The sequence below is a fragment of the Hippocampus comes genome, unplaced genomic scaffold (genome assembly GCF_001891065.2).
Source record: "Hippocampus comes isolate QL1 unplaced genomic scaffold, H_comes_QL1_v1.1 scaffold275, whole genome shotgun sequence".
NCBI lineage: Eukaryota > Metazoa > Chordata > Actinopteri > Syngnathiformes > Syngnathidae > Hippocampus > Hippocampus comes.
Window position 1 is genome coordinate 590800 of NW_017804971.1, and position 14189 is coordinate 604988.

Consider the following 14189-nt stretch of genomic DNA (forward strand, 5'->3'; position numbering starts at 1 on the left):
GTGTGCGGGTGCGTGTGCCTAATAGCCATCCTTGTGCTAAAATGACTTGGTGCAATCAGTGTGGTTGTCGTCGCGCCAGACCGTGAGTGTTTGATTGAAGGGTCACTTCTTCGCATCCAGAGAGCCTCTCTTATTTTACACAGTCAAAACAACCGGCGTTCTCATTCCCCTCTTTGTGTCATCCTTAACATATTTGCTTCCCGTCCCTCCTCGCGTCCCCTCCATTTTCTCTAAGAGGGTGGCCATCGCCTTGGCTCAAGATGTCATTTTACGGCACAAACACTCTTCTGTCACTCTCGGAAGTAAAAGAGCGTCGCTACTGAAGAGTTGCGCTACCTTGGGTGCGCCTGAGTTTGTTCAGTAAAGAGGAAGCTTGTGCTGTCAGTTCGTCTTTTGTAGTGATGATGTCATAACCATGCAGGCATGCATATTTGTTTTGACCAATTTTTGTGGTAAACAAAAATGAGTCCCCCCCCCCCCAAGCCCGAAGTAAAATAGGTATTCATTGGTGGCATGCCCCTCTATGCAGTTAAAGGCACAGTGCCTTGCTCAAAGACACCTCAGTATCATTGCTCAGGAGTGAAACCAGCATGTTAAATGAGCAATCCAAGTTCGAAAGACAAATTTATCTCTTTATCAGGCACATTTAGCTAGTTCAAAAGTTGAGGAATCCATTTGAGTTTTCAGTCTTTTCCTCCCGTAGTGTCACGCATTGTCACTCCTGTTCCTTTTTCACCTCTTCCACCCATCATCATTTCTCTCTCTGCAGCTCCAGACGGATTGTCCGCCTTGAGCCTCGGTCACGCCACAAGCACGAGTCTAAATGTGTCTTGGGCCGAACCAGCTCATGCGAACGCCCCGGGTCCTCTTCACTACAGCCTTCAAATGAGGACATCGCCCCAGAGACCCATGAGAAGGCAAGTTGTAGCAAAGACCATGAGCATACACCTGTCACAAAAGCATGTCGAGTTATCTTTACAAAACCGTGCACATCTACATATGCACGGATACATTGTAGAGTACAGAAAAATTAGTCTCATCAACATGATGGACCCTCAGAATTTTGACCTAAATGAGCTGGAGGGATGAGGTTGACACCAAAATCCACCACAAAACGAATCTCAAAGAGGGCAAAAGGAGACAGACAAGTACAGAACATGTGACAGAATAAAGAGAGAGGGGCTGTGCATCTGATATGTATTCATCGCATGCTTCCTGACAACAAATTGCAATTTAATCCAAGAAGAGGAGGCTCTCATTCGGTGGTAATAAATAAATGACTAGGTACATGTATTATATATCAGACAAGCATGCCCTCCTCTTCCTCTGCTTTAGAGATCTCATTGTTCCCTGATTTATTCATTCATTCATCCCTTCTGTCCAGCTAATGCTAAATGGCCAGTGGTCCCTCATTTATGACAACGTTACCCGAGTTTCCCTTCACCAAGTATGAAGACATGAAACCCATGCAGGTAGCATGTGGGAATGTGATTAATAGCTGTGAGGATGGTCCATGCAATTAATCCCTCACTTATTTTCCAGGGTGATTGCAAAGTGCACTGCTGACAAATGTCCATGGATTTGAATGAAAATGTGATTATTACCATGGAACTTTTTGGGATAGCCCTTCCACAATTCTAAAAACTAAGATTAAAAAAAAAATTTTAAAAGTTCAGTGAAGTCAAGATTCCATTGCAACAAATGAGTGAAATTTCAAGTTGGGGGAATCAACAAAATCTTTATAAGTTTTGATCATGTAAAAAAAAATGGCTTTCCTGCATTTCCAACAAAGCTATCAGAGTTATATTTTGAACCACGCTGATTACGGCCTAATTGAAATGTGTGCTATTAATGGTATGTGGTGGTGCCTGTTCCCACTCAGGCTCCTGGAAAACGCAATGGATACTTTCTCCTACTACGTGCCGGACCTGTCTCCATACACCAAGTATCAATTCCGACTTGTGGTGTCACACACACATGGACAGACGACAAGCCTCTGGGAAACCTTCTACACAGCAGAGGACAGTAAGTCCAGTCCACATTTGGCCATAAATTCCAGTGTGTCAACCATTAAGAAAACATTGGGAAACAATAAAGAAGTCACAAATTTGTGGGGTCACGGGTGGGTTAAAAGGACCCCAATTTCTTTTTAAGTTCTTAATAAAGAAATAGCGCTGTTTTTTGAAATAATATTATGGATACATATTAGATTGTAATGTTGATCCAATATTATGAAAGACTCGGTGGTCCGGTGGTCGAGTGGTTAGCACAATGACCTCACAGTGCAGAGGTATTGGGTTCGATTCTAGCTGCGGCCTTCCTGTGTTGAGGTTACATGTTCTCCCTGTGCCTGCGTGGGTTTCCTCCCACATTCCAAAAACATGCATGGCAGGCTCATTGAACACTCTAAATTGTCCCTCGGTATGAGTGTGAGCGCGGATGGTTGTTCATCTCTGTGTGCCCTGCGATTGGCTGGCAACCGGTTCAGGGTGTCCCCCGCCAACTGCCTGAAGACAGCTGGGATGGGCTCTAGCACCCCCTGCGACCCTTGTGGGGATGAAGCGGATCAGAAAATGGATGGATGGATGGATGGATTGATATTATGAAAGACTAAATAGGAAGAAAGGCCAGATATCATTCCACTTTCTAAAGGATTCACTCAGATTGCCTTAATGTCATCCTTATGCCACTCACATTCCATAGAAGGCATACAGTATGTGTGTGGCACTCATGGATTCATATAATGGTAAACAACAAACTTTATTTTGCAATGAGTAACTCATTCCAGGGAAAACCCAAAGATGAGGAAGTTGCTCCTGATATGAGCAGACTGAAACAACCTGACAGTGTGTGAAAGAGCGAGACCTGCACACTGTACAGTGTGTCAGTGTGCGCACGTGCGTGTGTGTGAATGCGTCTGTGTGCCAGTGCGTGAGTGACCTAGCCAGTGTCATTGTGCGCTAATTGTGGCTAATAGAATCATATTAGCCAATGCTGCAGCCTCTTCAGTGAAAAAGTTATATATCAATTAGCGGCACATTATTGTGGCATACATAATCATTAGGCTGCTGAGATTTGCATACGTTTGATCTACACGCATGTACACAACACAAGAAATGTGTTTGTACAAATCCTTGTGTTGTTGCTCACGTGAACGCAAATGCACTTTGACACACTGATGTTTTCAGGCTCACACACACCCACGTGTGTGCAGACTTTTAGGAAAGATTAATTTAAGGCCCCGTTTCCCTTGACTCGGAATTCAAAGTAACATTCATAACACACAAACTGTCACAAACAGCTATGTTTATGTCACTGGCACCTTAACAATTAAATTTGACAAAATATAAAATAAATATTCTTTAATATTCAATGGAAATCCTTGAGCCTGTGGTCCACTGTCGTCATAAAACATCCTCACCCAGACTTGAACCCTGTAGAGCATGCGTTTTTAAATGCAGTTATTTCTGAAGCCAAATATAGGCTTCTTTAAAAATCATAATTTGAAGTAATTATGGCATTCAAACTCGGGTGGCCCGGTGGTCGACTGGTTAGCACGTCGGCCTCACAATGGAGATGTGCAAGGTTTGATTTCGGCTGCGGCCTTCCTGTGTGGAGTTTGCATGTTCTCCCCGTGCCTTCGTGGGTTTTTTCCGGGTATTCTAGTTTCCTCCCGCATTCCAAAAACGTGCATGGTAGGCTGATTGAACACTTGGTGTGAGTGTGAGCGCAGATGGTTGTTTGTCTAAGTGTGCCATGGCTGGCAACCAGTTCAGGGTGTCCCCCGCCTACTGCCCGAAGACAGCTGGGATAGGCTCCAGCATGCCCCGCGACCCTTGTGAGGATAAAGCAGATCAGAAAATGGATGGATGGCATTCAAACTTGCTTTTGGTCTTCAGTACTTCCATTTTCTTTAACTGTGTCCCGATGTAACGTGGTTGTGAGCTGTGACCTGCTGCACCCATTTGTTGTAAGATATCCTGTACGATACAGTATGGAACACCATAGGTTGAATTCTTCAATTAATTTAAACTGTGTATTGCAGACTTATTTTCCCTCACTCCGGACTTATTTTCCCCAACTGAATTTCACCTCTTCTGTTTGACTGACTGGCCCTTTAACTATTTACAAGTGGCGACAGGCTGGATAGAGGGAGTAAGATAAGAAATAAAGAGAAGATTGGAGTGGGAAATACAGAAAGAGGGGAAAGGTAGAACAAGGAACGGGAGACAAAATGGGGGAGGGAAGCAAGGAGAAGCCTAATGACGGAACACAGAAATGGAGGGACCCACGTTTCCTCCTTTCCTTTTTATCATTCCATTAAAGTTTTATATCCATCTTTTTAATGTAATTTGGTCCCTATGAATTCCTGCTGCTGCAGAACAGACAGACGGCTCCTGTGAACATGAACTCTGGCCGTGTTGGACAGCTCCCTTTCCCCTGTCTACTCGCATGTTCACACCAGCGGTGTGATCTGAGGGAGTGTGCGCCCATCAGAGCGCGCGTGCGTGCGTGAGTGTGTGTGTTATAGCATGTTCAAGAGACACTTTTGACAAAATGTTCTTAGCCTAGCAGTATTTGACAGTATGCATATCCAGTCCATGTGTGCGCGTGATGTAGTGACCATTTTAAAAGGCACACTTTCACCAAATTGAACTCAAAGCATAGAGTGAAACGAAGGAACATCACATATGAGGTGAGAGGCACTGAAACAACACAAAGAATTCATCGTATGTATGACTAAGTGACTGCTTTAATCAAGGATTTTACCTCTCATGCCAGCACACCCTTTTGTCCTGTAATGTGACCGAATTGCTGTGCTCATAATGTGGTCAACTTAACATGTTTTTTTTTTTTCCACAACTCGATAGTTTTGTTCGGTCCCCACAAGGGGGATATTTATTTATTTAACCAATCTAAAGTGTTGGAAATGGTTGATTCTTTTTGACAATGCAACGTTTATGGCTCAACACACATGCTCTTGTTCTGCTTTCCTCAAAATTAATGGTTATGGAGATGTGAGGCTTCTGCCCGACGTCAACCATTTGCTCAAATGAAGAGGCAGTCATGTGCCTCATCCAATAAACACTTCACTCGGGAAACAGTTTTGCTTTATATCAATATCGTAAGGAAATTATTTTATCTGCCGTTTTCAACCATTTTTCAAGATTATTGTAAAACTGTTGCTAAAATTGTGTTTTGTGTAAACTTTTAACATGAACATGAATGAGTTAGGATAGGGCAGCCCGAGACACCTTGTGAGGATTAGTGGATCAAAAAAATGGATGGATTATTTTAGGATGGTTAAAAAGCCCCCGCCCCCCCCCCCAAAAAAAAAATATAGTTTTTTTTCTACTTTGAATGCTTCAGAGAATCTCTAGCAATCACCTGTAGAAATGTGGCCACTAATACTCACTGATTTAAATGATTTTATACCTTGGCTAAGACACACATTTGATTCGAATGCCATATATGATTTTCAAATGTTTGGTTCCTCTTTTATATCCCATAGATTGGTCTGAAGGTTAGCGGGATTTCTATAAATCCCTCCCAAATGTCAGCAGCTGGAGGTTCCATTGAAACAAATTTGAATGACTGACAACCCTGAGTTACTTGCTCAGTCGCGGTTCTTCAAAGGATATAATGCCCATTAGGTGTACTTCCGATGTGAGGGATACAAATCAAGCTTGTGACCTTGGAAACGCATCACGGGCCCTCTCGCCGGATCCTCTTTCCGTCTCGTCTTGGCATCTCCTCGAGCAACGTCGACATTAGGAAGTAAAGATATGAAATGCAATGTAAATTGTCACACCGTCGCTTGTCATGGTTTGACACGGCTTCGTAAGCGTGCCGATAACGCTTAAGCTCAGCTTTCATTCTGACTTTTAGCAGCTCCATTCACCTTCAGAAGACCTGTCACCCACACCCGCGTGCCCCAAAAACCTTCTGTGCACACAGCAAAGGCCAAAGGGTTTCTATTCTCATGATATTGTTTCATATTTAAAAAGACGAAAACTAATTTAACATGAAATATGCACATAAGCCTGAAAGGTATCTCAATGCACACACACAGAGTACATGCAGACCCTCTGCAACCATCCCCCCCTCCCCCTTTCCTCGCCTCTTGTCACTTGATTGTGTTATTACTATGCTAACCAAATCCTTATAAATGTGATTTAGGGCTTGGTGGCCCCCACGTTCCCGCTTTAGCTTTCTGCTACCATGTTTTACTGAAAAGGGGAGGTGTAAGGCAGGGTGCAGAGAGAGGGGGAGGAAGAAGGAAAGGCTTGTCGAGGTACGAGGATGGAGACGGTCAGAGGAAAACAAGACAAGGAAGTCTTGACAATGCGTGTGGGGGGGCTTACCATGCATTCCCTTAATGCCCCTTTCCCTCCATCCTGAGCGCAGTAAAGTGTCAGTAAAATAAAAAATAAAATAAAAAAGGGAAAAAAGCATCACCTGCATCTTAAATGAAAATTTCAATTGAAAAACTTAACAGCCCTTCAAATTGCAGAATTTTACACGCGCCAGTAAAGCTTAAATAACACTCAACACCTGGGGGGGAGGGTTGAGGAAACGGAATGGGGTGGATGGTGACGACAAGGGTTACTTTGTGTGTGGGCAACGATTGATCAAGGTGACTGACTGATGCATTATGGTTTGAAAGACTCTGCAGTGAGAGTACTGGCCTGAACGTTTAGATTGATGACTTGAAATAGATGATTGAGTGCTGAAATTGAGGACTAAAAATGTACACGTACTGTAAACACCAGAGAAATGTCAGCGTAAAAGGAACATACATCTCTCCCTACTTTTCGTAGACTGACTGATCCACTTACAGTTATTCATCCAGACAGAGAGACATCTAATCATCCACACAGTAAAGAAGCACCCTGACCTGTCAGGATGGAACTGTAAGTCAGGCAACGGAACACGCAGGCAGACGTGCGCCCAGAAGACAGACAGCGAGACGGGCTCTTGCTTATTCGTGGGGTTCACTGGACCTTTGGTGGTAATTGAATCAGTGTGAGTGCTGAGTAGAGCTCGCATAAAAACCTGTTAACCCAAAAGGTCAACTCGCTGTATTGTTTATTTAGCAGGGAGAGCAGAGGGAAATGGGGACGTGGGTAGAGAGACGGAGAGGGAAAGCGAGTACATTCAAGAGTTTTTGCATTATTGACAACTGTCAGAAAACTTCCAAGACTGGCCTCTGTATTTCAAACCCAAACTATGAGTTTTCCCCTTCAGTGTGGGCCGGACGATCAACCAGTATGTCTACAAAGACGAAGCTTGAGGAAGGTCATTAAGGGGACCCGTTTTGAAGGTGTGGATGACATCATGATTGCTGTCATGATGGCACTGTGGAGGATCCTTCCAGGAATGCATGAATACATGGCATAGAAGACTGGGAAAAGTGCGTTTGGCTCAAGTGGGATTATTTCCAAAGGGAACATTTGTGGGTTGTAGTAGTATCTTTTGTTACACCAATCCTGGAACACACCTCTTATACAGTGAAACGTCTGAGGTTGAACGGTGATGAAGTTGACCAAAAGAAAGAGTGGCCTCACCTTGGGGTCTTAAAAAGTGCAGACTGTCCAATGGGGACATGTTAAGTTCGGTAACGTGCATATTAAGTCATAAAACTTCAAAGTTACAATGTGCATTGTCCCCTTTTGACCAATTTCCAAATTAAGTTGTTTTAACATAGGTTAACTCATCCTTACACTCGTGTGACTGTTTTTCAAGAATGTTTCGAATGGGACTTGAAAACTTGCTTGTTCAGTCATGAAGATTTTATGATAGTCACAGATTTGCCCAAAAAGAGATTCTCGATATTTCCATTCTCTCTGATGGAAACATTTTTCAAAACCTAAACAATCTGGAGGAAATTGTTTGACCTCAAATGTTCGACTGCACTGTGTGTGTAAATCATTGTAATACACTAAGAATATTTTCCAAGTGTGAGTTACGTTCAATTAATGCATACATGCTTAACTACTGCAAAAAGCAGTGCGACCTTACGGGACCTTTTTTTTTTTCTTCCAAAGCTATTTAACGGCTTTAACCTCTGGTTCAAGTGTTTTTATACTTCAACGCAGTTGTACTTTACAACATCAAAGTTTCCTTCCATAAGTCCCTTCAGGTACCAACTCTGATGAATAAGGATATTCAGAGCTAAGGAAAAAAAGGAATCAAGGTCATTAAGGTTCATTTCAGATGAACGAAAATCGGGACATACCGACAAACTGCATCAAATTTGTGTGCGCACGCACTTGCATGGCTGTGTACAAAACACTCAGGCAACCGATGGCATATCCAGACTCATGCATGCTTGTACGCTTCATCCCTCAACCAGTTGTACAGGTGTATTCTCAACTGCTCATCTTCTTTTACATTCGCTCTTCTATGCACATATAAACGCACACAGGCATCTGCATCTGGGAAAGTCGTTAGCGGTAGCACTTAGTGGCGCAGCACGCTTCCCCAGTTCGCTCAGTCACCTTGATTCACTTGCCCTTCACACAGCCCCATTACTGCTCTCCTGCATCACTATGTGTGTGTGGAAGCATGTGAGTGTGTTGCAGTTGGAGGTGTCTACATTACGGGGCAGTTCAGTGGCATGTAAATGCCGGCGGAGGAGTGGGGCAGGCCCTACGGCAGAAATTGCATATCACTTTCACAAGTCTTCTGTCAGACATCCAGTATGCAAGACAGTTGCACTTACTGGATAAATTTTGCCTCTATGCATCAGTAAGATTCAATGTAGATTTAGAACATGACAAAACATAGTCTTCAGTCACCCGCACCACAACGTGGACCTACTCAGAGTCGGTCTAGTCGACTTTCAGTGATCAAATTATCAGGTGCGTTAGGGGCCTGGACAAGAAAATGGCCTCAATCAGAACACCCAGCATGGTCCAAGTCTACCAAATTTCCAAACTGGTAAACTAGACTTGCCCTGGCATGAAAATCAAATGCAACAGTTTTTTCCGCTAAGTGCCCATGCATTGTGTACTAAGTAAAGCCCAAAGTATTTATTTTTGCTTTTCATTTAATTCCGATGACTGAGTTGCAAAATTATATGACAGTTTTCTGTCTTTAAATGTCAATCGCTTGTGTTGGAATTGGAAGAGAAGCCTTCAGGTTTTCTGAGACTGTGATCCCAGTGGTGGGCACCTCAGTGAACTTCATTTACCGTCGTTATCAGTGCGTCAGTCCGTCATTATTTTTAATATGCTTCCTTCATCGCTAAATTAAATTTCGTCACTGCCACTTTAAGATCAGCAGTAACAAGTGTAATAGCACACAACAGTTTGGACCACTTTACACATAATGATGATAATAATAATAATTAATAATAATTAATAATAATAATAATAATAATAATAAACAAATAATAATAAAAATAATAACTGAGAATGATGATGACGTCGAGTAGAAATGCGAGCATGCATGTTGTTTGCCTGAGGACTGGCGAGACATTGTGTGCTTGACGGGTTGTACTTTTTGCAACATGTCCCCAACCCCCTCCTGAATCAAAGGCAAACCACATCCAAGCTAGTCCATTGTTGTATTCTGGATGGGCAAAAAAACTGTGAGCGCATGGGGCAACGTGATTGTTAGAGACGATGAAGTGCAAGAAGCATGCAAGTGTTTTCATTTGTGTTCGACCCCCGTAAAATGGCCTTTAGAAGGAATGAATCTGTTGCGTAAACGCCGCTGCAGCCACCTGTGTTGCATATTGACGATGGTGCAACAGGCTCACCAGTATGAAAATATAATGCCATTCAACCGCGTCATGAATCCACGGACAGATCAGCGTTAAGTGCCTGGACGCTCCTCGCCGTGATGTCTCCACCTGCACGACAAAACAAAACAAAACAAAACAAAACAAAACAAAACAAAACAAAACAAAACAAAACAAAACAAAACAAAACAAAACAAAACAAAACAAAACAAAACAAAACAAAACAAAACAAAACAAAACAAAACAAAACAAAACAAAACAAAACAAAACAAAATAATAATAATAATAATAATAATAATAACTCATTTCTTGTATTATTATTGCTCCTCCTCCTGCTTCTCATCCCCAAACTGCCCTTCGTCTTTGCTTTTCGCGTTTGTGGGAACGGCCCAAATTCGCTCCCATTGGTGATTATTCCGTCAGTGTTGAAAAGTTACTCGTCAGTACGCCGGCAAACACAGGAGTCCGTCAATCACGAACCATCCGTCGATGCTGATAAATCAGGTGAAAACAGTTGTAAATGCCCACCTCTGATTTATGCAGTAGCCTAACTGTCAAGTTTCTTAATATGTCCCTTTATTTTTGTCTCAATTTTCCCAACAGGTCCAGGTCCACTTGACCCTCCGACTGTTTCACGGCTACATTCTCGAAATGTGACAATCTCTTGGCTCCCACCCCCACAACCAAATGGCATTATAAGAAGTTACATCCTCTATCTACAACCTGCCTCTGTGTCTGATTTATTTTACAAACCTGGCACCAAAATGGACCCCAACTCAAGCTTTAGTTCTAACCCTAGTGCTGAAAAGGACAATCTTTACTCAAGTCAAAACTCAAGGTCCGCATCAATTGTCGCCATGCTTGGATCAGACCGTCACCTATCAAAGGGCAACCAGACTCCAAAGTCCACACATGCGGATGTTAGCAGCCAAGTCACCGGTTCCAAATTATTACAATCTAGTGAAGCCACTGGCGTCTCAGGAATAGACCAAAACCCTGCAGTGTCACACAAAGGACACACTTCAAGCAGACCGAATATTGAACATTTCATCAATCAAGATGCCATCCACTCCACCAGTTCATCAAACTCACTCACAGGTTTCAGTCCATCCCCTCCATCAGTCAGTGTTTCAGGAAACACCACAAGCTACACCTTCCTTCGCCTTCTGCCATACCACACCTACCACTTCGAGGTAAATAACGGTCCTCCGTGACTATGGTAGAACATGTACTGTTGTTCAACGTGGCGAATTGATCATTCCCCAATCGTCTAGCTGGAAGCATGCACCAGTGTTGGTTGCTCACTGTCCAAAACGGTGCACTTTCGAACGTTGCCGGCTCCTCCTGAGGGCCTCCCGGCACCTCACCTTTATTCTGACACCCCTACCTCGGTTCTCCTGTCCTGGGGTGCACCACAAAGCCCCAATGGACTTTTAGAGAGGTAAGATACGATCATTTCCTGTTGACCCCGTTCCTATGTAAAGCTAGGGTACACTCTGCGAAGATGCACGTCATGCATGAGGGAGCCATGAGCATTTGCTAGCTCTTGACTGTTGACTGTACGGTCGTTGGCTGAATTTTTGATGCCTCAAAAAAATGTAGTTCGACAAGTGTTACGATTAGATTTATTAAAGACCGAGCGTTTTTCCCAAGACCGCATTCAGGCACAAATCATAGGGGAATCACATTTCCTTGTCAATATTGCATTCTGAGTCCACAGAGAAATGTTTGTCTCAACAGTCCATCACAGATTGAAACCACACTACAGGATTTAAATGGAATATTAATGGCGCGAACATACAGCCTGAGAAGTCAAGTAGTGGCACTACGTTGTTCCGTACAAAGTGACCGCTTCAGTCATTGGCTTTGACTTTCTGTCTGTCTCAAGCAATTTATTCATACTATATGAGATGGATTTTAAAAAGGAACACTTATTCAATCGGAGAGTGTATTCCCGGTTATAGATATAGTACTTGTGGGTCTTTTTCCTGGTGTGCATCTTGGCATAGGTGGCTGATTGAACGCAGAGTTGCTGGGACAGACCAAATCTCCACAGTAGGCCATCTTCCTCCAGACCCTCTTCCTCTTTCTTTTTTGGACTCCTCATCAGCACTTAGTCCATGGACAAGTTATCACTATAGACTTGTTCTCCAAAATCAGGCTGGCAGTTCAACAGGTAAGACTGCAAATACTGGCCTTCCATACCTAAGAATGTAATGGCTCCCGCTGTCAAACTCAAGTCGTGTAAATTCATACTTGCAGGAAATTGGGTCGGTATCACCACCAGACCTTCCAGACCTGCTGGTGTGACTCCGCCGACGGTCAAAGTGTTGGGACCGGAGTCACTACAGGTGATCTCGAGTTTGATTTGACCTTCATGAACTGTATTGGTGTCTTCAACTGTCGAGCACACAAAATAGGACAGTCTAATTGTGGATCTATCCAGTCTCTGCAAGATTGACAGTGTTGAAAAGTCAAAGCAATGTCACACTCATTCCTCTGACTTTCCTTCTTGGGATTTAATGAGAAAGCAAAACATTCAACTCAAGGTCCCCTTCACAAAATGGGCGGGGCTGTGACCCTGTCGAAGACGGCTTCCTTCCTGTCGGCCATTTTGAAGGAGGGGCCAGCGTTAAATTCCAGCTCTGGATAATCCCACATCAAGGCCTATCAAGAAAACATACAGACACTAACACTGCATGCACACATACCGTACACACTTATCCTGCACACACTTTCACGCACAGCCTCGCACTAATGCTAACAGCCAAAAAATGCTAATGCTTGTCATTATTCCAGAACCACCCCTGTCATCTCTCCAGCTGCAAAGCTTTAGGGGTCACACATCCAAGAAGGAAAATGTTCTTCCTGGTTGATGCTAATTGGACAGGCAGGCAGTCCGCTTCCTGGTTACCAATTGACCTTGACAAAAGAGAGGATTTGGACCATCGTGCTTCCCTTAATTCTCTAAATGGTCTCTTGTTCCAGACTTTTCTGCAGTGCACAATTCACTGCTTCAGATTGGTCCTATGGTTGAACAAACGTGTATAAAAAATAAATAAAAATAATGCATATCATAGGCAGTGATTGCAGAATGGGGTCAAATGAATAAGTAACCATGACACTTTTGTTTTCGGGCAGTTTATCTGTTTAACATTTAAACATGAAAATCAGCCAGATAGTTTCCCTCTTGGCTCTTCGACCTGCATGCTGAAGTCATGGCACTGGCGCTTTGGAGTTGAAAGGACAGCCTTGTGCTGTCAGCTAAAAAGCACTCTCCCAGTGCCTTCTTTTGAATATAATAATAGCACGATGCTCACACACCTCACTCCCCACATTATCATTTGGCGCTCTCTTGCTCAAATACACATAAGCGCACACACACGCACACACTGAGACTGTACTGGCCTTAGCCCCTGTGGTCTGTGTCAGCCGAGGGTTTGCGCTGTCTTCACCATCTCCAGATTACATCAGGCTATTCAATCTGTAAATGACTTCAAGCACAAAGCACACCCTACACGCACTTTGGGAAATGAGCTACCTAACTCAACATGACCCTGCCCATATGCAGCTGGCTATGTATGTGCGTGCGCAACTTTGTGGGTGTGTGGGTGTCCTGTATCACCTCGCCGTGTCACTTGTTAAATGAATATCAAGGTTGCATGAGGAATAATTGTTCCTGACATTCATTCATAATATTCTCATCAGCATTTGACCACCTAATCACCTACACTCATAAGTCCCAAGCGTCTCTGAACTGATGACTTATTGTACATGACAGTTTGTGTGCCTAAGTGCGTTAACGTGCACAGTCTGTTAGCATTGAGTAGATGTACGGTACGTGCAGGTGTAAGTCACAAGCATAAATGCGCATGCATTTGTAGTGGTTTGTATTTATTTGAATAGATTCATAAAACATGTTTGCAGGGATGTCGATGAATTCACACGGAAGATGCAAATGAGTTGGTGTGTTTTAACATTTGTGTGCTCCACTTTCATCTCTTCGCCTTAAAATGCTGACAGCCTGAACGGCTTCCAAATCAGATGAACCGCTCGGCAACTGCAAGCTTTTGTTTTTGCATGCGGCAATTCCATTACCGACCGCCTTTCATTATTTTAGCATGCCGTTTGTGCATGCGTGCGCGTGCATCTCTGTATGTGTGTGCGTATGCACACCCCCAGTTTTAAGTGTGATGAAAGGACTCGTCTGTCCAAGTCAAAGTCAGGTTATCTCTCCCCACAAGAGATTTGATTGCAGACGCAATGTGATGACACACGCACACTGGGATGCCACCCGCAAGACAACACTTTGTAGGACTCCAGCAACACGCTGTCCAGTGTGCCCAGAGTCTGATGAAGATTCTGTGTCCACACACACACACACACACACACACACACACACACACACAGTGGCGACGCGCACAAGTGCACACATCTCAAA

At 43.5% G+C, this 14189-nt stretch overlaps 1 protein-coding gene across 1 annotated transcript in view; it reads left to right on the forward strand.

Moving 5' to 3' along the window:
• Positions 1-14189, forward strand: part of ush2a (Usher syndrome 2A (autosomal recessive, mild)) — a 152944-nt gene that overhangs the window by 78307 nt on the left and 60448 nt on the right. The window contains 6 exon segments of the mRNA XM_019891922.1: positions 770-917; positions 1883-2025; positions 10352-10941; positions 11023-11189; positions 11758-11924; positions 12011-12099. Of these exon segments, the coding sequence (XP_019747481.1) occupies positions 770-917; positions 1883-2025; positions 10352-10941; positions 11023-11189; positions 11758-11924; positions 12011-12099 (1304 nt within the window).